Genomic DNA, 24907 nt, shown 5'->3' with positions numbered 1-24907 from the left:
AATACTTAATTGTGATCTCAGAAGATTAAAGATATGAATCCCAATCCTGTTTTTTTACTGTGTGGCCCTAAAAAAAGCATCTGTGGAATGAAAAGTTTTGACTAACTGACCCTTCTAACTCTAAATTTATGAAGCTATGATATATGTCTTCCGATTCTAACTCCAATTCCCTTTTCTATATGTCACACTACTCAGAAAGTCAGGACAGGAAGGTTTTCATGGCATTTTTAATCTAATTCTTGATCTCCCTCACTTCTTTCAAGGTTCAACTAAAATCTCACCTTCTACAAGAGACTTTTCTCATCCCCCTCTTAATTATAATGCTTTCCTTCTTTTAATAATTATATATATATCCTATGTATAACTTGTTTTCTATATATTTGCTTGCATGTTGTTTCTCCCATTAAATTGTAAGCTCCTGGAGGACAAAAACTATATTTGGCTTCTTTTTTTTTTTTACCCTTAATGTCTATTAGCACAGTGCCTGGCACATAGTAGGCACTTAATGCTAATTGATTGATTAATCCTTTTATATTATATAGTAGGCACTTAATGCTAATTGATTCATTCATTAATCCTTTTGTATCATGTTAAAGTCAGTGTTTTATTTTTCATAAATTTTAATCCATGGGAAAGTGAGAATGCAGATGAAATATTAATAATGAGAATTTGTACACATTCACAACCTTTTTTCTTAGTGCCTATAGTCTCTGTAGATTAATTATTTATCCATTAGTCATTATTTTATCATGAAATTAATTCATTAATCTAGAAAATATTGATATAATTTGGCAAACATCTGAACAAATGGTCTGTATGAAAGAATAGTTAAAATTGAGAAAGGTAGAGTGGAATAAGTTAGAGAGGTCCTTGAATGCCAATTGTGAATATGGATTTTATCCTATGTTAAAGAAGATTCATTGACTTTTTTTTGAAAGGGAGAATAATATAATTCAAGAAAATTAATCTGTCAGGGATGTGAAGAATAGATTGAATTTAATACAATTTTTATGGATAGAAATATATGGTAGCAGTACTGAGACCCTCAATCCTGGGTGAGTTGGAACACTCATTTGTGATTCTTTTAATAAACATGGTGATGAGCTTGAAGGTGCAGCACCATGAATTAGACATTTCATTTGATTGTCAGTATGTGCTGTGGCACTACATAAATGAAGATAAGTATCCATTTTCCCAGCATCTCCTCTTTGTTTTTTAAGGAATGGAAAAAGCAAAGCCAAAAAGTGATTAGGCTTTATCATACTTTTAAAAAAATTCATCTAATTTATTATAATTGTATTAAAAGACTTTACTGTGACCATTTGTTGTTCTTCAGAATATTCAGATTCTTTATATCATTAAGTTGTTGATTCATACTGAATCATTCACTCAGAGCCTGCTAGGAGCTTAATTAGAACTTGCTAGGATAAAAAGTATGCACTTTCATTATAAAAGGCAGCAGGGAGCCCTGGGGAGAAGAAGGGTGTTAGGCTGTCCTTAAAGATGGAGATCCTAGACTAGCTATTTTGAGAATGAGGACAGCATCAGATCAAATGAATTCAAACCGTTGTGACTGTTAGTAACCTAGTGAGTAGCATAATTATGTTAGCACGGTATAAACAGTGGCATGTTGAGAATAAGCTAAGATAACCAAAATTGAATAACCATAGTCAAATTAAGAGAAGATAGTAATACATTTTTATACTTCATTTTTCCTTTCTTCCACATATCATTTAGCAAGTTTTGTAAATGAATTTCTTTATTATTATTATTGGGATCATTTTTGTTATAAATTAACATAATGTATCTTTCTTGTTTTTCACATTCCTGGCACAGCAAATTGAACACTGGGTTAGAATCATAAAGATCTGACTTCAAATCTTGCCTCACTTTATATGACCCTGAACAAATCATTTGACCTCTCTGAACCTCAATTTTCTTCATCTCCAAAATGAGAAGGTTGAAGCCAGCACTAACTAACTCCATGATCCTATGAACTACTTTAATCTTCCATCCAAACTAAACAATCAAGAAATCATGGGGTCATAAGTTCTGGAGGAGACATCAAAAGTCTCATTTTATTTAGCCCAACTCTCAAGTTATCAACAACAATACAAGCATAATAATATATATTGGATATATATGTTGTGCTTAGTCTGAGGCCACAGTGCTGATTGCTCTGAAGTTCTAGTTTTGCATGTTAGCCAGTTTTCCAGTTTGGTGCATTCCTTGGGATTCTGGTGGTCATCAATTTCATAGAGGGAGTTGGTAGGGTCTTGAGATCAACTTACCCAACCTTAGTCACCCTACCTCACCACCTTGGTGTCATCTTTGACCCCTTGCTCATCCCACATATCCTATCCATTGCCAAATCTTGTTTCTACCTGTACACCATCACTATTGTAAACCCCTTTTTTTCAACCAATGTCTCCCAAATCCTGGTACAGCTTCTGTAATTACAAATATTATAAAATATAATATTTGTAATTACATTATACATATATAATATAATATTTGTAGTTATTGTATATTAATGTTTAAGCTTTCAATACTATCACTGCTTGCTTCTACAAATGCAGTGACCTTCCAACTGGTCTTCCTGCCAAAATCCTCACGCCATTTTTAACTTATCCTCCACTTGATTGCCAAGCTACTTTTTCTAAAATATTTGTGAAAATGGGATCCAAATTCAAAAAGAATATACTTTATTAAAATATGAGACAAGAACTACTCATAATCATAATAAAAGAGAAGTGGAAGAGAAGAAGCATTTAAATACCTACTGTGTACTAAGCATTTTATAAATATTATTGCATTTGCTTCTCAAAACAGGATCCAATGAATAAGTGCTGCTATTATTCCCATTTTACAGTTCATGAAACTGTACAAATAAAGATTATATAAAGGTCATAGAACTATTAAATATGTGAGGCTGGGTTTGAACTCAGGTCTTCCTGATTCCAGGCCCAGCATTCTATCATTTGCAACAACTAGCTTACCAAATCATCCTTTCACCCAGTGCCTCCTTATTTCATCTAGTATCAAATAAATGTAAGGCCCATTGCCTTATTCTTCACCATCTGTCCCTTTTCAGCCTTCTTAAACCTTACTTTTCCCTACATACTCTGATCCAGCCACACTGGCCTATTTTTAATTTTTTAAACAGTACTTGATGTCCCATCTTGGAACCTTCTCACTGGTGGTCCGCCATGCCTAGAAGGCTCTGCCCTCTCACTTCTCCCTTTGAGTTCTCATGACTTCCTCACAACTCAACTCAAATTCTACCTTTTGGGGGAGGCCTTTCTTGGGCCTTACAACTGCTGAAGCTTTCCTTTTCAGATGACTTTCCCTTAGCCATTTCATGCCTTAGGTGTACAGAGATATTTCTATCTTCTCTTTCACATTAGAATAGAAAACTTGGATTACATTAGATAAATATCTTTGGAATTATTTCATTTTTTTCTTTGTATCTTTAGTACTTGGAACTCATGCATTTAACAAATGCTTGATTATGTACTAGAACTCTTAAAACAAAGAAAACGGATTATTTTAGATAGATGTTTTTGGAATTATTTTATTTTTTCCCTTAGTATCCTTAGTATTTAGGGTTTATCAGGTTGCATAAATACTTGCTGCTTAATCATGTACTAGAACTCTTAAAACAAAGAAAACTTGGATTATTTTAGATAGAAATCTTTCTGCAATGGGTGATATTTGTCATTGACTTTTTAAATAGGGTTTAATAAACTTATCTATTTCTTGACCACTTCTGGTCATCATCTTGAAGATTTATGGTTTTGCTTTTTTTCACTAATGACTATTATGTTTACAAAAAAATTGAAGTTCATATTTATATTTGTTTTCTCTGCTTTTCTTACAGTGCCTGAAACAGTATGTGGAGTTGTTGATCAAAGAAGGATTAGAAACTGCAATTAGCTGCCCAGATGCAGCTTGCCCAAAAAGAGGCCATCTACAAGAAAACGAGGCATGTTAATAATACAGATGAGTCTCTTAATGCATGAAAATTGATTCCAATTAGATTACTGGGGTGGTTTGCTTTGGCTTATATATTAGCAGCTCTTAAAAGTCACATGCATTTAAATATGCCTTTAGTTTTGTTTTAGCCTTAAGCTTATTTCTGTTCTTCTTTGTGTTTTTAATTAGATTGAATGTATGGTTGCTTCAGAAATTATGCAAAGATATAAAAAGCTGCAGTTTGAAAGAGGTATGTAATTGTCCTACTGGATGACTGCTTCACTTACTTTCAGAATCATCCTAATTTGTTTATCTTTGTGGTTGGAGGGGGAGGGTACAAAGCAGAGCAGTCCTGTGATGTGTTTCATTTTCTGAAATAAAAATGTCATTTTTCTGGAAAAGCTGAATAACAACACTAACAACATTAGCTATCTATCTATATATCCATACATTTGTATATATATATGAGTACACACACATATTATATATACATATATATATATATTCAACTTAAAAAAAATTTTTTTTACAGCATTATTTAATAGTTTAAAAAAAAAACCCAAATCTTTAATCAGGAGAGAGATAGTGTCCACTATTTGGCTTCCACCAGTATTTCTGTGAGGATAGCTACTAAGAACCATAGAATTTGGGAAACTTAAATACATTTTGGGGAACCAAGGGACAGGGAAATAGGATTGATTGATATTACCATGGCTACCAGGAAATGAGGGTGTTCAAACTACACTGACTAGATACCATCAGGTTTGGGAAAGGAACCGTAGCCAGAGGAAAGGGTGTCAAGGAATGGGTTACTTACAATGGATACTAAGGGGTGATCCCTGCCCAGGTGTGGGCCATCTTGGGAAAGATCTCTGATACTATAAGAGAAGCTACTGGGATAAAAGGATATTTTAACATTTGATTAAAATCTGTTAATTCCACCTAGCTAAGTCCATTAAATATCTTAAGGTCTGAAACTTTTAGTCTGAGATTCTCTTGGGAACTAGGAAGAACTTGGGGTCTCCAGCTTACAAGCTAACCCTTAAATTTGGGGTTCTCTTATAATTCCACTTCAACAATATCATTGTAACATTTTCAAAGCCCAACGTGATAGGTAGCAAAAATATTATATTATGGTTTAGGAAACTGAGTCATAGAAAGACTAAAGTGTACTGTCCAGTCATTAATTTCAGAGCCTGGATTCTAACATAAGCCTTCAGTTCATTTTGAACAGGTTAGATAACTCAAATGAATGGGGGGACTGCATTGTATGGTCTGTGATTCCATAGTATCTTTGAGATACTTAATATTCTGTTCTGAGTTCTCTTCTAGATTTACTTTATGGTTCTTAGGCTTCTACCAACCCCAGTATTCTGTCATCTCTAATTTGGAATTTTAGTGTATTTGCTAAAGTGAAATTTATCTAAAGTCATATGCTTATTTTGTACATATCTTGTTTGTATATAGTAATTTCCATAAAGCTCTCTGAGAAAATGAAAATATAAAACTATTTTTTTTCTTTTTAAAAGACATTTATTCCCTCAGCCAAAAGGTCCTTTTAAAACAACAGAAAGCAGTCTTAGAGAACATCTAGTTCTGTCCAGTAAAGATAGGCAATATGAGATTTAGTGCAAAGAAAGTGACTTGTTCAAGGACAGGCTGAAGCACAAAGAATGAAAGAATAAAGTCCCATAATCATTTTTTCTATACTATTAGCAACCGTAGATTACCAGTGTAAGGCGGTGAATTTTAAAATTAATCACTTATTAAATTTAGTATACTAAGAACTGAAAAATAATGTTATCATCTGAAGAACAAGATTTGTTTTTTTTTTGCCTTTGTTTACTGAAAGACTGTTTTTAAACTACATTTTAGGGCACCTTCTTGACTCATTTTTTAAAAAAGTAAATCAATTCTTAAAAAAAACACACAAAACAAACAAAAGGGTATATCTTTGATTTTAAATGTGTCTATTACATAGGACAGTGAGTTGAACATCCACAGTTACATATTTACTCCAAATTGCCTGTACAAAGATTTTCCCAGTCACTTGCAGTTTCAGGAGTTCTGTTTAGTTGTGTATATTATAAAATGTACATCCTTGGTTCTTCTTCACAACCTTAGAGCCTTGCCTGTCTTGTTCATCCCCTCTTAGTATTCCATACCAAATGATGTTTTTAAGTCAAAACCCACTTTCAAACATAAGTAGTGTATACCTTCAACCTGGAAGCAAATCCCAATTGATTTTTTTTCCTAGTTAAAGGATATGGATCAGAACCTTGTGAATTTTGAAAAAATAATGCTAAAAAGGACATTGTTGCCTATCATGACTTTCTTCCAAGAACCATGTATTTTGCTCCCCCACTCTTTTAAAAAATGGTGTTAGAATGTGCTTTTGGTAGTTTTAAATGACATCTGTGAAGTTTATCATATACTTCACTTTTGCAAAGTGGCACACATTATAAAAAGCAAATATAGTTAAAGTTAAAATTATTTAACTTGGAGTTCTGAAACTTTTTAAGATTCTCATGCATACCTTCCCACTCAAGAATTTCTCATCAAAACTGGAAGATTTAAAGATTATAAATCAATAAGCTTTGCAGGTCATTGCTTTGTTAGACAAGGAAGTTGGATAATTTTTCATGTTCAATAATCTTATGGATCAATTAATAATAAAAAAGAGACCATTCCTTTCAGCCTAAAAGAAAATAAAGAGCTTTCCTTCTCAGTGCCTCTAATACAAATGACTGCTTTTTAATTTAACAATACTACAATCATTTATTAATCATTTGATCCTATGCTACAAATACCTGAGATTACAAAGATTAAAAAAAAAGTTCCTGTCTTCAGTGAATTTGCTTGGGGAGGAAGGACACCATTTAACAGATAAGTAAATACAAAATATCAGGAGTCATTATCTCTCCAGTTTATTTTGTATATATGTTGTTTGTACATAGTAGTTTGCATGTTACCTACCCCATCAGATTAGGAGCTCCTTGAGTAAATGAAATAAAACTATTTTTCTTTCTTTTTAAAAACATTAAAACTTTTTCCAACTCACTAAACATCATTTTATTAAAAGCTCATAAATTCAGGCTTCATCAGACCAAAAGGTCATCTAAACAGGTAAAAAAACCCTGAATTCCATGGATATATACATAATTTATTAATATTTTTTTCAACTTATCCTAGTATTATTTAAAAGAATTAAACTTAGTTACTTTTAAAGCCAAGTGAAGGACTCTAATTGGACCATCAATGTTTTTGGAATTAGAGATTCCTAGGAACCTTATTTTAATAAATAAATTAGTATTATTTATAATTACTTTACCAGTTATTTCTTCCAGTCAATTCCCTTCTCTTCTCTTTCTCTTTCCCTTTCCCTTTCTCTTTCCCTTTCCTTTCCATATCCCTTTCTCCTTTTCTTACTGTTTATAACATCTATTTTTCTTCAAAGATTAGGATAAAAGGACAAACCCCTCAGTTCTTATTTGCAACAGTAAATTAATTTGCTTAGAGAATTATTTTTTGTAATAAGGCCTATTTCTATTTTTATAAGTTGAGAATCAGTGAGTTATGTCTTAAAATTTCATTGCTAAAAGCTTACTGCTTTCCAATAGAGAGGTAATAAGGTAATAGTGCACATTGTTATGATAGGATTTGGGGTGAGGAAAGAACAAGAGGGAACATATAAAAATTTAAATTTGTTTGGGAAGGGTAGGAAGGAAAATGGGTTCAGGAGTAAACATACTATATTACTAAGCTAAGCATTAACTTTCTGATATCCAAGACTCACACCAGATGTCCAATCAAATAGGGCCAAGATCTGTTCTTCAGTTGGTAGATGTCCAAGTAGGTCCAGAGATCTTCTTACTGATGCTGTCAGCACTCAGATCCAGAAAACATCCTTTCTCTGTTGATCACAGGGAAAATCCTCTTCAGGCCTTACCATTTGGCATAGAACTTTCCAGATCCCAAGGCTCAGGCTCCCATGTGACCCTAAGTCACATGCTCCTGTCAATCAATCTCTAAGGTTTGCATCTCTTAGTTTTTACAACAGTTTTTGCAAACCTTTCATCCTTTATCACAACATTGATACTTTTTTTTCTTTGGGTATGACCAGGGTAAGAATTGTGTTCTGCTTGACTATACATGTTTGTAACATGGGTACTGTTGGGTTTTTTTTTGCCTCACTGGAACATGGAAGGCAGAGAGTGTGGACATTTGAGAAAGAGTAAAATGAAATTTTAAAAAATCTTATTGTCAAGATACAAGACAATTCAGACAGATATTGGTAGTTATTGATAAACCTTGCTTAGTTAAAAAGAACTGAGCCAGAGCTTCCAAAATTGCCAACATCAAGTTAGTGAATTTTGCTTGGTTTTCCTTATTAATTCCATTCTGTATTGTATGTGCAGTGCAACCAACTGAAGTCTAGGGATTAGGTGTATGAAAATGTTAGTGGAATTAACAGGGGCTACAAGCAATATGTTGATGGTGTTAAGTGACTCCTGGATCTGCAGCCAGTATGTCAGGTAAATTGGACCAGAATTTCTTTCCCTGTCTACCACTCTCAATGAGAATTACCTCCACTAGGCACAAGGCAACATGCAAAGTGTTGCACTGTAGCACAAAAAGTCACAGTAAAGCACAAGAAGTCAGATAATTAAGTTAGTTTCCTTGGGAACTTCATCTATGCCTCCTTTCCCTTACAATCTTGTTGATTATAGGACCTGTCATTATATGGTAGCATAACGTCAATGCTATCTGGCTAGGCGATTTCTTTTGAATTTCTGTTGAATGACCCTAGACTAACAAACCCCGTGAAATGCACACATTCAAGGAGATGCAAGCTGGACTGAAAAGAAATAGTCTACCCATGGTCTCTGGGATTTTAGAAACTGAATGGAAAGTAGAATGGATTTTGAATGGGTACCCTAAGTCCAAACCAAGGTTCTGGGCAATTTACTCACCTGACTAGATCTTGGTTCTTTCTGCATAAAATGAGGAGAATCAGTTGAATATACTCCAAAGGTCTTCTGTAGCACTGTGATATTATTTCTAGGTTGGTTCTGTAGCAAGGGAAATTACAGAGTGCAAAGAGTTTGAGTGATAAGCCCTCAAGACTCAGAATTCTCCAAGGGCTATCAGGGATCCAAACTGTTGAATAGACAGTTTTCCCAACAGCACTCTGGACCTGAGAGAGGAAGGAGACAGGTGTATTTGAGAATCATCTTGAAACCCATCCATCAAGATACTGGCCTTTTTAATATCTACTGGCTGTGGTGTGGATTCATTCTTCAGTCTTCTGCTGGACAGTGATTGAAGAGTGGAATATCTACTTGGAAGAGACCATCTGTGGACATTACACCTGGAATTCCTGTTTATGGCTCACCAAGGACTTTTTGTGAGATACTGATTCCCTGTTGGACTTGCCTTTAGATAACTTAGGTTTTAGTCTAATGGAAGTCAGATATTTTTTAGTTAGTAGGTAAAAGAATCCAAATTTCACCCTTTCCCATTTCCCTTTCCTTCATCCCGTCTATATTTAATAAATTCAATATTTATATGTTTTCCCTCTATATGACTTTCCTTCTCCCTATCCAAATTATATATACTTTTAACAGTTCTAGTGATTTTATAAAGGCTAAAGTGAGTTGTCATAGGAGATAGTGCATCACTATACTATTTCTGACTCACTTGATTTTGTCTGATGATTATGAACTTTTGCTTTTTAAAGAGATAATTCTGGACCATAAATAGGGACAGAAATAGGAGAGTAAGTAAATTTATGGTAATTATGGAATTTATGAATAATATGGATTATGGAATTTATGAATAATAGCATGTCAGACCCAGAATGAATCTTAGCAGATAGCTAGTCCTATCAGATTTATTTTACAGATGAGATAATGAGAATTAGAAAGGGAAATGACAGACCCAGCCAAGGTCATCCAAATCTGAAATGTTACAGCCAGGATTTTGATAAAAATCTTGGGATTCTAAGGCCAGTGGACTTTCTTATATGCACGTCCACCTCACAATAATCACTCTGTTTCTCCTGGCTCTTCTCTCTGAGGTATTTGATACTTGAGGCTATCAAAATTAGTGGGATATAGAGATAAACATAACTTCACAGATTTTTTAGTTCAGGCTATTCATTGTATTTTTCTGGGATCCAGCGGTTGTGTCCATAAAGGGAAGCAAGAACATTTTTAGACTGAATTGTCAAATGTTATTTAAAGTTTGTCTATGTTGTTTCTTACCTCTCTGACTTCCCAATGCCAATCTAGCTTCAGTTTATCAAAGAATAAAAAAGGTATGTCAGAGAATATTTAGGCCAACTTCATCTTATACACAAGGAAATTAATCATTAGACAAGTGATGGCTGGGCCAAGGTCACAAGTTGAGAAGAAACAGAATCAAGATTCAGACCTAAGTATTCTGACTCTAAACCCTACTGTTTTTTCCATTACAATTTTCATTAACATTAATTTCATGCTGTTGACTGGTCACTTAGATCTCTTCAAGATGGCACTTCTTTAGACTATGTATCTCTAAACCCTAGAGACATTAAAAGTCAAAAGTCTTTAGACTAAATGATTTCTAGGATTAACTAGCTCCAAATCCTATAATCTTATAATAATACACCTTGTTTTCAGTTCCTTCCCTACTACCTCCATTTGCCTGTCTAGGGCCTAATTTTCTCATGAACCCAGCTCTCAACAAGGTTGTCGTGACTAAGAAAAATTAAATTAGTGCTTGAAATATTGTTTTTAGGACTTTTTGTTCAGGCAGCTAAGATGATGGAGTAAGGGACATTCTGAACTTGTTGAAATCCAGATACAAACAACTACAAAAGAAAAAAAAATCTCAAAACAAATTTTGGAGTGATGGAACCAATCAAATACAGATTGAAGCAGGATTTCAGGCAAAAAAAATGTAGAAGGGCAGCAGGAAAGACCTGTTCCACTGGGGTGAGAGGTGAGAGCAATCAGCAGCATGAAGAGAGACCTAGTACAAGCACACCCTGAGAAAGTTGAGGAATAACCTGGGGCAAGCACACTTAAAAGATCCCTCAGCAAAAGGAACAACTCCACCCCTTGGAGTACCATGGGAAGCTGACAGCTGAGTGGAATCCAGCTATATCCACTGAACATGGCACCCAGGGGAACCTAGGAACAATATTTCCCCTAGCCCAGAAGTGGAACTGAGCTTCAATATATAGGCAAAATCATGAAAAAAGACCCCTTAAATGGGCAAACGACAAAGAAAAAGCCTGACCTTAGAAAGCTATTTCAGCAAAAGGGAAGCCCACAACACAACCTCAGAAGAGGTTAGCGATAATAAAACAGAAATGTGTGAATCCCTCAAAGGTAAATATAAAAGGAAATCAGGCCCAAAATGAACTCCTGGAAGAGCTCCAAAAAAAGGATCAAAAAGAAAATAATAGGAGACTAAGAAGAAAAAAATTAAATGCTAGAAAAAAAAGTTAACAGCTTAGAGAGCAAAAACTTACTGAAGAAAACAGATTCCTAAAAAGAAATGCAAAACCTAAAAATGAGGAAAATAACTTAAAGAGTACGTACAAATTCTTTAAGAAGAAAATAAATCCCTGAAAATTAGAAATAGATTAATGGAAGCTAAAGAATCCACAAGAAAGCAAGAAACAAAACAAATTCAAAAGAATGAAAAAAATGGAAGAAATCTGAAATATCTCACTAGAAAAACAATTGACTTCATGAATAGATCCAGGAGAGATAACCTAAGAATTCTTTGGACTGCCTGAAAGCCAGGACCAAAAAAAAAAAATCTAGACATCATATTGCCAAAAAAAAATGCCTTGATATTCTTGCATAAGAGGGGAAAAATGGATATTGAGAAAATTCAACAGTCACTGCCTGAAGGAGATCTCAAATCAAATAATCCTAAAACTATGGTAGGTCAATTCCAGAATTCTCAGACCCAGGAGAAAGGATTGAAAGAATCCAGAAAAATAACAGTTCCAATATTGTTAAGCCATTGTCAGGACTACATAGGAAATAGAAGTTTTTACATTAAAGGACTGAAAGATGTGTAACATGATATTCTGCAAGGCAAATGATCTAGGATTTCAAGAATCATTTATCCACCTAAACTGAGCATAATATTCCAGGACAAGAAATGGATATTTATTGAAAAAGACAACTTCCAAAAATTCCTGACAAAACAACCAGAGCTCTAAAGTGACCCTGTGAGGTTATAGTTAGTTAGTAGTAGTCTCTCGGTAACCGAGAATGACGATTGTCTTTGTGCGCTTTCATCTATGATAGATGAGTGTGCACAAAGACACTTGTGGGTGAAGGAGATTGAAGTGGAAGAGTCGATGCACAGAGACAGTCCCACTCTCTCGGCGTTGGAAGCCTGGGTCCAGTGGCACAAAAGGTCGTTACACCTGGAGACTTCCTCAGCTGCAGCAAAGCACTGTGGAGTGCTTAGGGCGTGTTGGAGCACAAAAGATAACATAGAATATTATGAAGGTAAAACCCGTAAGCCTTTAATCACAGATTAGATATGGAGATGAGAAGGGGGTGAGAGACAGTAAAGAATTGAGGGTGACAGCCAGATTGTGAGCCTAGAAGATTAGAAAGATGGTCCTTGATGACAGTAACAGGGAAGTTTGGAAGGGGGAGGAGTTTCAGGAAAAATAATGAGTTCAGTTTTGGATATGTTGAGTTTAATAGGTAGTTGGAAATGTGAGACTGGAGATCAGGATAGAAGTTAGGAATGGAGAAGTAAATGTGAGAATCATCAGTATAGAGATAATTGAGTCCATTGTAGTCCAGCTAGTTTTCTTGGGTCATTTTATGAGGCCTATGCTGATGCCATAAGTGATGAGGTGTGTTCTAATTTCTAATGTCAGAGAGACCTCCTCGGTGGCTGCTTTCTCTTAGCTACCTTACTTTCCCATGGATTTCTTTGTTTTCAGTGTACTGTATAACGCTCTACTGGTTCTATGGGTTTAGTCTGTTGGTGGTTTATAATTAGCATCTCATCCTCATATTTGATATTTCAATGAGCCTGATTCTCTGCTCTCTTGCATGAGTAAGGACATTTGACACTGTTATGAGTATATAATCCACAACATCCATAGATTAACTTTGTCACTAAATGTACCCACAGAGTCCATGGACAACTTATTTATTTTCTAGTAGCATTAAGAAGGCAAAGTATGGGTGCTGTCTATCAAGAATCAAAAGAGTAAGAAGAGACCCTTTATTTCCTGCCACTAATGGCACCCTTCCCTTTTCAGGAATCATATTTGCTAAGTAATCCCCTGAATTTAGGTTATCCTTGGACTGGACTGTGCAGGCAAACATGAGAGGCCCAGAAGATACGAATATAACAAATGCAAAAATTCTCTCATGTTGTTAATTGCCTTTGCTCAGGAAGTTTCAATGGGAAAAGAATGGTGAAAATACAAATATGCAAATATGCAGGTTTATTTTTGTAATAAATATCCTTTAAGGACAATGGGACCTAGAACTGGAAATACTTTTTTGATAGCAACCAAGGTGGCTCATCGGATAGAGTCAGACCTGGAGATGGGAGGTCCTGTGTTCAAGTCTGGCTTCAGATAATTCCTAGTTGTGTGACTCCACTGCATAGCCCTTACTATTTTTCTGCTTTGGAAGGTTTTTTAAAAAATTATTTCAATTCTCTTATTTTACAGAGAAGAAAGCTGGGAACTAGAAAGGGTAATGATTTCAAGGCCCCTAAATTAGCAACAAAGAAATTTGAAGCCAGGTCCTCTTGACTCTAAATCTATTGTTGCTTCTTATTATATCATACATATCATACAGACTTCTTAAAGGAAGCGAGCTAAGTTTTGAAGGAATGACCTTTGGATCATGTTCTCAGTATCCCTAGGCTGCATGAACTCTGTTTGAAATGTGAGTAGACAAGGGGTTAAAGCATTCTAAGAAGCATCATTCCCTATGTAAGCATGAGGGTTATAAGAACAAAAAGTCAAGAACCAAGAGTATAGTGCTTTAGACCAGAGGTGTCAAACACACAGCCCACAACAATCCTGAGGATGGTCTGAACCAATTTAAAAGGTAGTTCCTAACTAATATTAAGGTGCTGATGTAGCAATAAAAAAAGGAAAGATAAACGTGTGTGGTTTTCTAAGTCAAGTGGCCCATTCCTACATAGGAAAGTATTAACTAGAATACTCGAGTTTCTTTGAGATAAGATATACATAAGGTATCAAGAGAAACAATGATTGCCTTATTAAATAAGGCAATAATTAAGATACATAAGATACATATGATACTTGAAATACCTAAGGTACAGAAAATAATATACTTAAGATATAGAAGATATTTAAAAAGTTTTATCACTACTAAAGCAGGGAATAATTTGAATATGATGAGATGATATCCTCTGACCCCCAAACAAGCAAACTCATCAATAATAAATCAAAACAAAATCAAGATATAAGAAAGAAGAATGCACTGGGAAAAGAGAAAAGCAGAGGAAAGTGGAAGTAAATTATCTCTCATAAGGTGTGTAAGAATCAATACAGTGGAGGGAAAGTTGGGTGGTTGTAGGCACTTACTCTCATTGGAACTGGTACAAAGTGGGAATAACATTGACACACAGCTATAGAAACCCATCTTACCCTATAGGGTAGTAAGAATTGAAGGGTGTATAAGAAAAGGCGTGGGAGATGAAAAAAGAGAGGATAAACTCCAGAAGGTGGTAATTGGAAACAAAAATGTCAATTGGGAAAGGCTGAAAGGAGAGGAAGAGAAGTATGAATAGGAAAAATATGATGGAGGGAAACAGTTATTAATTATAGCTGTAAATATAAATGGGATGAACTCACCCATAAATGGGAAGATCCATAAGAAACACATTTAAAATAGGGAAACACACACAGTTAAGAAAAAGCTGTGAAACAGAATTTACTAAACTTCAACCAAAGTTTAAAAAGTAGGGGTAGAAATTATGTCAGACAAAGCAAAAGTGAAAATTCATCTAATTAAAAGATCAATGGAAGGAAATTACATCTTGATAAAAGGTACTTTAGACAATAAAGTATTTTAGTATGAAACATATGCACTAAAAGGCATAGCATCTAAATTCCTAAAGAAGTTATATGAATTACAATAGGAAAAAGACAATAAAATAGTATTAGTAGGCAGCATTAATCTTTCCCTCTTAGATTAAGATAAGTTACACCAAAAAATAAACAAGAAAGAAATTAGGGAAGTGAATAGAATTTTAGAAAAGTTAGATTTCATAGACCTCTGGAAAAAACTGAATGAGACATAGAAAGGAACTAATAAATAAGACAAGGAGCCATTTTTATAAGAAAAGGAATAAAATAGGTAAATAATTGGATAATTTCATCCAAAAAAAAAAAAGCAAACAAATTTTAAGCGTGAATTCATAACCAAATGAAGAAATTAAAGTAATTATTGAGTTATTTTGTTGAATAATTTACCAATAAATCTGATAACCTAAGCAAAATAGGTAAATATTTTATATACATATACATATATATAGAAATTTCCCAGATTAACAGAAGAGGAAATATCAAATACTTAATCCAATCTCAGTTAAAAAAAAAAAAGAAATTGAAGGGGAAGCTCGGTGACTCAGTGGCTTGAGAGCCAGGCCCAGAAATGGAATGTTCTAGGTTCAAATTTGGCCTCAGACACTTCCTATTTGTATGACCCTGGGCAAATCATTTAATCCCCACTACCTAGCCCTTACCACTTTTCTGCCTTGGAACAAATACAGAGTATTGATTCCAAGATGGAAGGTAGTGGTTTAAAAAAAAAAAAAGAAATTGAACAAGGCATCAATGAATTCCCTAATAGAAAAATCCAAGGGCCAGATGGATTAATCATTGAATTCTACCAAATAATTACATAACAAGTACAGTACTACATAAACTATTTCACAAAATAGCTAAGGAAGGAACTCCACCAAATTCATTTTATGACACAAATATAGTGTAGACAACTAAAAACAGGAAAAGAACAATCAGAGAAAACTATAATCCAGTCTCCCTAATGATGCAAAACTTTTAAATAAAACACTAGCAAGAAGATTGTAGGAATATATTACAATGTTCATGAGCTTACCAGGTGGGGTATATATCAGGAATGTAGAAATAGTTCAATTAACATAATAAGCCATTATTATGTTATCCATTAACATAATACCAAATACTATTTGTTGCATACTGGGGAAAAGAGGGCAGAGGGGTTGCCCAATAGGGCAAAAGGGGTGGGTGGGCATGAAATACTGTGAATGGGAAATGAAAATACTCTTCTGATGTTCAGCAGTTCATCTTTAATCTACACACTACTCCACTACCAATAGCTACAGAAGTACAGTTATAGTTTTTACCCATGGGAAAGTCAAGCCCACTTAACATAAGAAACTAGACAGTCACCAAAATAGATTATTGGAAATGTTATTTTCTTAGAATTCTGGGAACTTTTTGTTTTCTATCAGCAGTGGGCAGATTAGACACCTGGAGCAATGGCCTTGTTTAGATCATCCTTCCTGTCTGAAACTGTCTCTTCCCTGAGCTTGTACTCCTTGTCTGACCTTGCTCAAGAATGCTGGAGGGGAAGGGAATAAGGCAAGGAGGACTTAACCCTTTGCATTCTCTACATCTTCCCCCTTTTTTAATTTTTAATTTTTTAAATTAAATTTAATTTAATTTAATTAAAAGCACCACACGTGGCGTGCAGGGAAGAGAGGGAGAAACTTGTCCAAAAAAAAGGGGAAATTACCCTTTAGGCTTCTCTGCATCTTTCTCTCCCTTGTGCTGGAAGTTTCATACCTGGAGGGCTAGTAGAAGAAAGGCTTTTCCGAACAGGTAGGCAGACACAGAGAAAGAGACCCATTTCAACTAAGAGAATCAGAGTAAGGAGGCTTTGCATTGCTCCAAGTATCAGTCCTTGTGCCTGCTGAACCCAATCAAGTATATCAATAGCAATACGGGAGGGTGACAAATCTTGATGAGTATTTTCAGCTATATGATTAACAATGTTCTGCAAATCTTCCAAATTCATTTATATATTGGTTAATCCCCACAGAGGAGGTTAAAATCTTAACAAAGTTTACATCAGTAGCATACTATTGAACAGTAATAAGCAAAATAATTATAATCACATTCCAGCTTCTGAGATAACTAAGATTTGTACCTCAGAAATCAATTCTAATACACCATCTCTAAGAGCAGATACAACTGTATAAAAATTATGATTAATTCTATTCTATAGCTGAAAAACCATGATTATATTATATGCTAATACTTAAAGATAAGCAGCTTCATATAATTGACAAGATTTCATCAGATTAGTTGAAATAAAGTGTTACACAAATGATTGAAAATCTATTCCAATTATAATAGCAATTAATAACATTAATGAAACTTTAACTGAATCTTCTCTTATCTTCATCTTCATCTTCACCTTTATAGATTTTTTCTGTCAGGACTCAGATCTGTGTGGTCCAGATTGTTTGCAGAAATCTCCCAGTAATTTCTTCTATCAGGAATTTTTTTTTCAAAACCAACATATTGTAAAATAAATTCTGCATCAGGAGATCTAAAAATTTCTGAGGTCCTAAAATTTAGATTATATTCCTTTTGAAAATGGCTAGGATAGGCAATGAGGAAATAAGGAAATTCACAGAAGTTATGATGATCGTACACTTAAATAATTCACCAGAAAACTTACTGAAAAAATTAACAACTTTAGCAAAATTGCAAGATATAAAATAAAATCACACAAATCATCAGCATGTCTTTAAACTACCAATAAAGTACAACAGCAAGATTTAGGAAAAAAAAATTTTTAAATAACTATATAGTTTTATATGTGCTTTTTTTTTTTGTTAAATGTTACTTTCTCTGGTATAGAAAGAGGAGATGTGGTGGGAGATGTCTGGGAATTTTAATAACAAATTTTAATAAAATAAAGTAACTATAGACAATATTAAGTAACTGGGAGTCTTACTTGCCAAGGTAAACCCAGGGACTGTATCATCACAACATAAAACACTTTTCATACAAATAAAGTCAGATATAAAAACATTTATTGTTCATGGATAGGTTGAGCCAAAATAATAAAAATTACAATTCTACCCAAAGTAATTTACTGAGTTAGTGCCATACTTAGCAAATTACCCAAAATATTGTATAGAGCTAGAAAAAATAAACTTCCATCTGGAAGAACAAAATGCCAGGAATATAAAGGGAATTAAAACATATGAAGGAAGGTGGCTCAAATATATCAGATTTCAAACTGTTTCATAAAGCAGCAGTCATTAAGACAATCTGGTACTGACTAAGAAATAAAGTAGTGGATCAGTGTAATAGATTAAGCACTCAATATTCGATAGTAAAAGTCCATAGTATAAGTTAGTGTTTGACAAAGCCAAAGTCCCAAGCTTTTAGAAGAAGAGCTAACTAGTTGTTTTCTAGTTTTCCCAGCAATTTTTGTCAATGTGGCAGAAACTATGCAAACTGACACCTCACATTATATACCAAAGTAGTCAAAAGAATACATAATTTAGAAATAAAGGTTGATACAATAAACAAATTATAGGAGCACAGGATAACTTAACTGTCAGATCTATGGATAAGGGAAGAATTTATGTCCCAAAAAGACGTAATGAACATTATAAGATACAAAATAGAGAACTATGACTACATTAAATTTAAAATTTTTGCACAAACGAAACCAATGTAACCAAGATTAGAAGGAAACAACAAACTGTGAAAAACATTTTTCTAGCCAACATCTCTGACAAAGGTCTTGTTTTTCAAATATGTAGAGCTCTGAGTCAAATTTATAAGAATAAAAGTGTACTCCAAATGATAAATGGTCAAAGGATATGAATAAACAATTCTCAAATGAAGAAATTAAAAATTAAAACTACCCTTAGTGATAGAAAGAAATGCTCAAACTCACGTTTAGAGTAATACAAACTAAAACAACTCTTATTTGTTTCTACCCAATACCTATCAGAGTAGCTAATAAGACCAAAAAAAGGAAAATGTTAAATGTTGGAGGGAATGTGCAAAAATTGAGATACTTGATACACTCTTTCTATTTGGATCTATAGCCAAAAGGCTATGAAACTGTATATACTCTTTGATTGAGCAATATCACTACGAGGTTTGTATCCCAAAGTGATTAAAGGTAGGGGAAAAGTACCTACATGTACAAAAATATTTGTAATAGCTATTTTTGTGATATCAAAGAATGGGAACCTTAAGGGATATCCATCAATTGGAGAATGGCTAAAATAAGTTAGTAAATGCTTGTAATGGAATACTGTTGTGCCATGAGAAATGACAAACAAGATGATCACCAAAAAACCTAGAAAGACTTTTATATGAAGTGATATAAAGTGAAGTGAGCAGAACCAGGAAAACATTGTATACAATAATGTATGATGATCAATTGTGAACGATTTACCTATTTTTTCAACAAGGGAAAAAGATACTAGATAAAAAGTATTTCCCTTTTTTTAAGAAGGAACTGACAGAATCTGAATCAGATTGAAGCATGGCATTCTTCACTTTATTTCCTCCACATATTTTTCTCTACTATAAGCAGTATGTCTTCTTTCACAATATGATAACCATGGAAATAAGTATTGTATAATAAAATGTAGAGACTATATTGTATTACCTGCCACCTAGGGGAAAAGGAGTGGGTGGAAGGGAGGGAGATAACATGGATTGCAAAATGTCAGAAAATAATTATTAAAAATTGCACTAAGGGGGCAGCTGGGTGGCTCAGTGGATTGAGAGGCAGGCCCAGAGATAGGAGGTTCTGGGTTCAAATCTGGCATCAGACACTTCCCAGGTGTGTGACCCTGGGTAAGTCAATTGACCCCCATTACCTAGCCCTTACCACTCTTCTGCCTTGGAACCACTACAAAGTATTGATTCTAAGATGGAAGGTAAGGGTTTAAAAAAAATTGCACTGACATAATCTGGAAAAAAAATTTAAAAAGAAACATCTTTAGATAAATGATCTAACCCCTACATAAAATTCAAAGTGATTTTTCTAGTTTTTAAGTAAATAAAAGAGAAAGGGAGGAAGGGAGCCCAATCCCTTTACCCCTGATATTTATTACACTAATGAAGTTGGTACAGGGCTCAGAAGTGAAAAGGTTGTATTTGGCTTAAAAATACAGGTATGGAGTGGATCATAGCATCCTCTAAGTACCATTTTGTAGACTCAGGCCATTGTTTTAAATCAAGTATAAATCCTTAGCTCCAATAAACTTTACAATCACATGACCTTGATAGTTAAGGGAGAGTTTTCCTCCAGAAATTAGTATTTAATTTAAATTAAATTTAATTATTGATTTAAATTAAAATTTCTGTATAAGACAGGTAATGTAGCCACTCATCATTTGAATGACTTGATTCATGGTACAGCTTTCAGAAGGGAATGTTTCTTCTACCTACCTTTCTCCTTTTTGAGATCTTTTCCTTCTTTTAAGGAATAGCATAGATGTCAACTTAATCATAACATACTGTTTCTACTTCACCGTGTCCTTAGTTTTTATTATTTGCTATTATCATTATCTGTCTGCTTCTGCATCTTCTCCCTCTACTAGTCTAAATTGGTGAGGGCAAGAATTCCATCTTATTTGATTTCTCTGCCAGTACTTAGAACAATAGTCCCCTGAACCCATGAAGTGATAATTAATAGGGACGTAGGTGCGTCATTACTATAAGCTTTGTTAAGTGTTTATTGGCTGGCAGGTCCAGTGACCTTCTGAGACTCTAACTGCATATTTCACATTTTCACATTAGAAGTTTTGCTGGATCCCTGCCGGACGTGGTGCCCATCTTCCACCTGCCAGGCTGTTTGCCAGCTTCAAGATATGGGGCCACAAACACCACAGCTGGTGCAGTGTAAGGCGTGTAACATGGAATTCTGTTCTTCTTGTAAAGCCAACTGGCATCCCGGACAAGGCTGTCAAGAAAGTATGCCAGTCACCTTCCTCCCAGGAGAAACAAGGTAGCCTCTTTTTACAGGAGGAGACTTGTGGCAAAGAGCCTCCGTCTTCCTCTAGGAGAAGGGTTTTGGGGGTTTTTTTTGGATGTGGGAGATGTCTTAGGGATATTTGCCTCATTATAAAACACTTTCCTGGAGCTACTTGATTCTGTTTTATGTCCATCTTCTAGAGTATAGTGACAGAGAAGAGAAATAACAGAGATCCCTTACTCATCAAACCGGGCTGTCTCCCTTGCACTGGACTATAGTTCTAGATCTCAGAGAGATGACAAAGAGCATGGACCCAAGTGACTGGGCATCCCTATGTTCTAAAATAGTGTGGGACTTGGAATCTGAAAAATCTACATTCAAGCCATACCTCTCCCACTGACTTCTTATGTGTTCTTTTAGATCACTTCTCTGGTTTTGCTCAGTGGCATTGCATTTCTTGGCCTGGAGACAGAAAGATCTGAGTTCAGATCTATCCTCACTTACTATCTCTGTGACTGGTTAAATCACAACTTCGATATGCCTCAGTTTCCTCAACTATAAAATGGGGATATAATAGCACCTACTTCCCTAAGTGATGAAAATCAAGTGGCATAATATTTGTAAAACATTTAGCATAGTGCCTGGCCCATGGTGGGCACTTAATGTTCCCTTTTCTCTTTCCATCTCTTTCCTCCATTTCCATCCTCTCCCATAATAACAGTAATAATAATAACAACAATAATAAAATAGTTAACATTTATAAATTGCTTTAATATTTGCAAAGCATTTTATATCCAAAAATTATCTCAAAAACCATTAGTATATTTTAAAGTTCTATTAGCTGAAATAAGAGTGAAACTTCTGAGACACCCTGTATATTCTGATTTGAAAAGAAATTGAGGCTAAGGAGTATTAACTGTCTTGCCTAGGATGACAAAGCTAGTAACTGCCTCAGGCAGGATTTGACCTTTGGTCTTCCTGAGACCTAACCCAGGACTCTATTTACTATGCCACACTGTCTCTAAAATCTATCATCATCCATGAAATGGTGATAAGACACTATGTGCTTTTTAGGATTGCCATGATGTTCAAATAAATAGATCTAAAGGCCTTGATAAAATGTGAAATGTTTTTTAAAATTGTGAGGCACTTATAATGGTAATTCTTGTGACAATAAGAACTGATGTGAGTTTCTATATCCTAATAGAATAAGGTTTAAACACCACATTTCCCTATTAGTTCAGAGTCTCTTAGATAAAAATACTAGACAAAGCCCTTTATAAGCAGATCTGTAGGGAAATAAATCGATTGGAAAAGATAGAGAGAAATTAGGGGACTTAAACCCTGAAATCACTAAGGAGATGATTTCAAAACAAAACAAAACAAAACAAAACAAAACAAAACAAAAGCTTTTTTCCCTGGATGTATTCAGATTTTCAGGTCTAGTGAACTATATCTTAAAGTATTGAAAGAATTGGTAGATGGGATTGCTAAACCACCATTACTGACCTCTGAAAAGAATGGATAAAACAGAATTAAACAGCCCTGTTCAGATTTTCCAGGAGGGAAAAAAAAGTTTATTTTTCAAACTGTAGACTAATGACTTTGACTTTCATTCTTGACAAATTTGTAGAATGGAATATTAAAAGAATGGTTCATGAACATTAAGAAAAAGGTAAATGTCAGCTTCTAAGACACAATAAACTTCACTGAGAATAGGCAGGCTAGAGTCTGCTTTTTTTCTGATTCAATAGTCCAAATACACCAATAGATCAAGATGTTGCCATTGACTGGTTTAATAGAATGTCAACAGGACATTTAATAGTTTCCCATAGGATACTTGTGGACAATATGGAGATATTTGGGCTAGTAAAGTAGACTCAGAACTGGTGGAAAGACTGGATCCAAAGAATAGAGATTATTAATTCACTGCCAACCTGGACAGAGAATCCCCTTAGGGATGCCTTAGAGGGGTTCCTTCGATTCAACAGATTTATCAGAAAAGCAGAAATTTGTTATACTTATCAGTTTTATAGACTGGGCAGTTTTATAGAAGGACAGTTTTATTTATTGGACAACAGATTATTTTGACTAAAAATACTACCTGGAACATAATGTAGGATCATGAGAAATAAAACATAAAGAAACCTTAAAGACCCATCTACTCTGACCACCTGATTTTACAGATTTAAAAATTGAGGCTTAGACAACTTAGGTGACTTGCTCAAGGTCATATAGATTCAAAGCAGTAAAGAAGTAGTTTAATTCACCTTCTTTTAACTCCAGAGCTAGTATGCTTTTGTAAGATTTAAATTAATATCCAATAACTAGAGGTATAATATTTCATAGGATTTATTAATAATCACTTGAAGCAGAAGAAATAAAAGAAACAAAAGTAAAAAGCCTAAGTAAAGAACACATGGGTAAAATTCTCCTTCCTGACTCTTACACAACCTCCACAGCCCCATTTCCAGGAGAAGAGACAGAGAGACAGAGAGAGACAGAGAGATACAGAGAGAGAGAGACAGAGAGATACAGAGAGAGAGAGAGAGAGAGAGAGAGAGAGAGAGAGAGAGAGAGAGAGAGAGAGAGAGAGAGGGAGAGAGAGGGAGGGAGGGAGGAAGGGAGGGAGGAAGGGAGGGAGGAACTATACAAACATATATCCTCCCAGTATTAGCATGTAATATGAGAAGGAACATGGGAAACTGGGAAAGAGAGTTCTGGGAAGAAAAATTCTAATTATATAATCCCCCTGTGGGGGAACAAGCTTGTAGAAATCTCCCAGATTTACATGCCTGGTTTCCCCAATGAATCATTACACATAGCCAACTTATATCATCTCTAAAGATCTTTAACTAGAGGTACATACAATACTATAATTCCTAAGGGGAACTTAAAATAATTTGGGGATAAGAGGGAAAAACAAAAGAAAGAGAATAATAGCAATAATTGCTAGGCACATTGACAAAAAACCAATTAGGTGGCAATCCCCTTTGGCATAAGAGTATACATTCAAAATAAATGTGTTTACCTCTCCCACCCCGAGTTCAGTTCACTACATCCCATAGTTCATTCTGGATCTTTTGGTGCAGTGTGTGGTTTCTGCAGGCATCTCCATGGCGCCTTCTCCAAACAGTTCACTTTCTAGTTTTGGGGAGGTAGTAAGTTTCTTATCCTAAAATTACTCTCAAACAAGAAAAATTTTTATAAATCTAGAATTCTATGACAATAATACAATTCCCTCCTGAGGAGGGTGTAGACCAAGATGTGGATCACTCTGGGATACATGGCTGAGTTATGAGGTATATGAATCAATTGTCAAAAGAAAATAAAAAACATCAAAAAACCCAAATAAAAGAGAAAAAAGTAACTTCTGGGTGAAACATAAAATATCAAAATCTAATGTGTAAAAATTCTAAGTAAGGAAGAATAAGCCCATAATAGGCCCTTGAATCAGGGCCCAATTAAAGTGATTTATGTCCCACAAGTCTATAGTAGCAATTATGTACTTACCAGGATTACAGAAAATTGTCATACCATAAAAGAATGAAAAGGGACTAGATTTTGAAGCAGACAGGAAATATGATTCCCTGGTATGATTTTACCTTTGCTCTCAGGGAAAGGGGAGCCAAATTGGCAGCCAAACTGAGGTACTTGATAGAAGTCTCAGTCTGGTACTAGGGAATCCTGCAATTGACTTTGCAAATAGTTACTTCCTTGAGCCCCCAAATAAGTTCAAGTCTCCTGTCTTGGTGCAGAATCTCATCAATCCCACCAGAACAGGTTGGTTTCCTTGACCTTGTGTTCCTTGGCATTGGGCAGGTTAACTTTTTACTTCTTGGAACTGAGCAGTGGCTCTTTCCCTTTTCCTGGAATCAGACACAATTGTTAATCAAAGTCCCATAATA

General features: G+C 34.7%; 1 protein-coding gene across 11 annotated transcripts in view; it reads left to right on the top strand.

Annotated features, from left to right (window-relative positions):
• Nucleotides 1–24907, top strand: part of RNF144A (ring finger protein 144A) — a 161347-nt gene that overhangs the window by 104504 nt on the left and 31936 nt on the right. For all 11 annotated transcript variants that reach the window (XM_056813346.1, XM_056813338.1, XM_056813347.1 and 8 more), the window contains 3 exons: nucleotides 3881–3985; nucleotides 4165–4225; nucleotides 20825–21032. In XM_056813346.1, the coding sequence (XP_056669324.1) occupies nucleotides 3881–3985; nucleotides 4165–4225; nucleotides 20825–21032 (374 nt within the window). The remainder of the gene's footprint in view (nucleotides 1–3880; nucleotides 3986–4164; nucleotides 4226–20824; nucleotides 21033–24907) is intronic.

The sequence above is a fragment of the Monodelphis domestica genome, chromosome 1 (genome assembly GCF_027887165.1).
Source record: "Monodelphis domestica isolate mMonDom1 chromosome 1, mMonDom1.pri, whole genome shotgun sequence".
Lineage (NCBI taxonomy): Eukaryota > Metazoa > Chordata > Mammalia > Didelphimorphia > Didelphidae > Monodelphis > Monodelphis domestica.
This window is presented reverse-complemented; position numbering and strand designations above follow the sequence as displayed.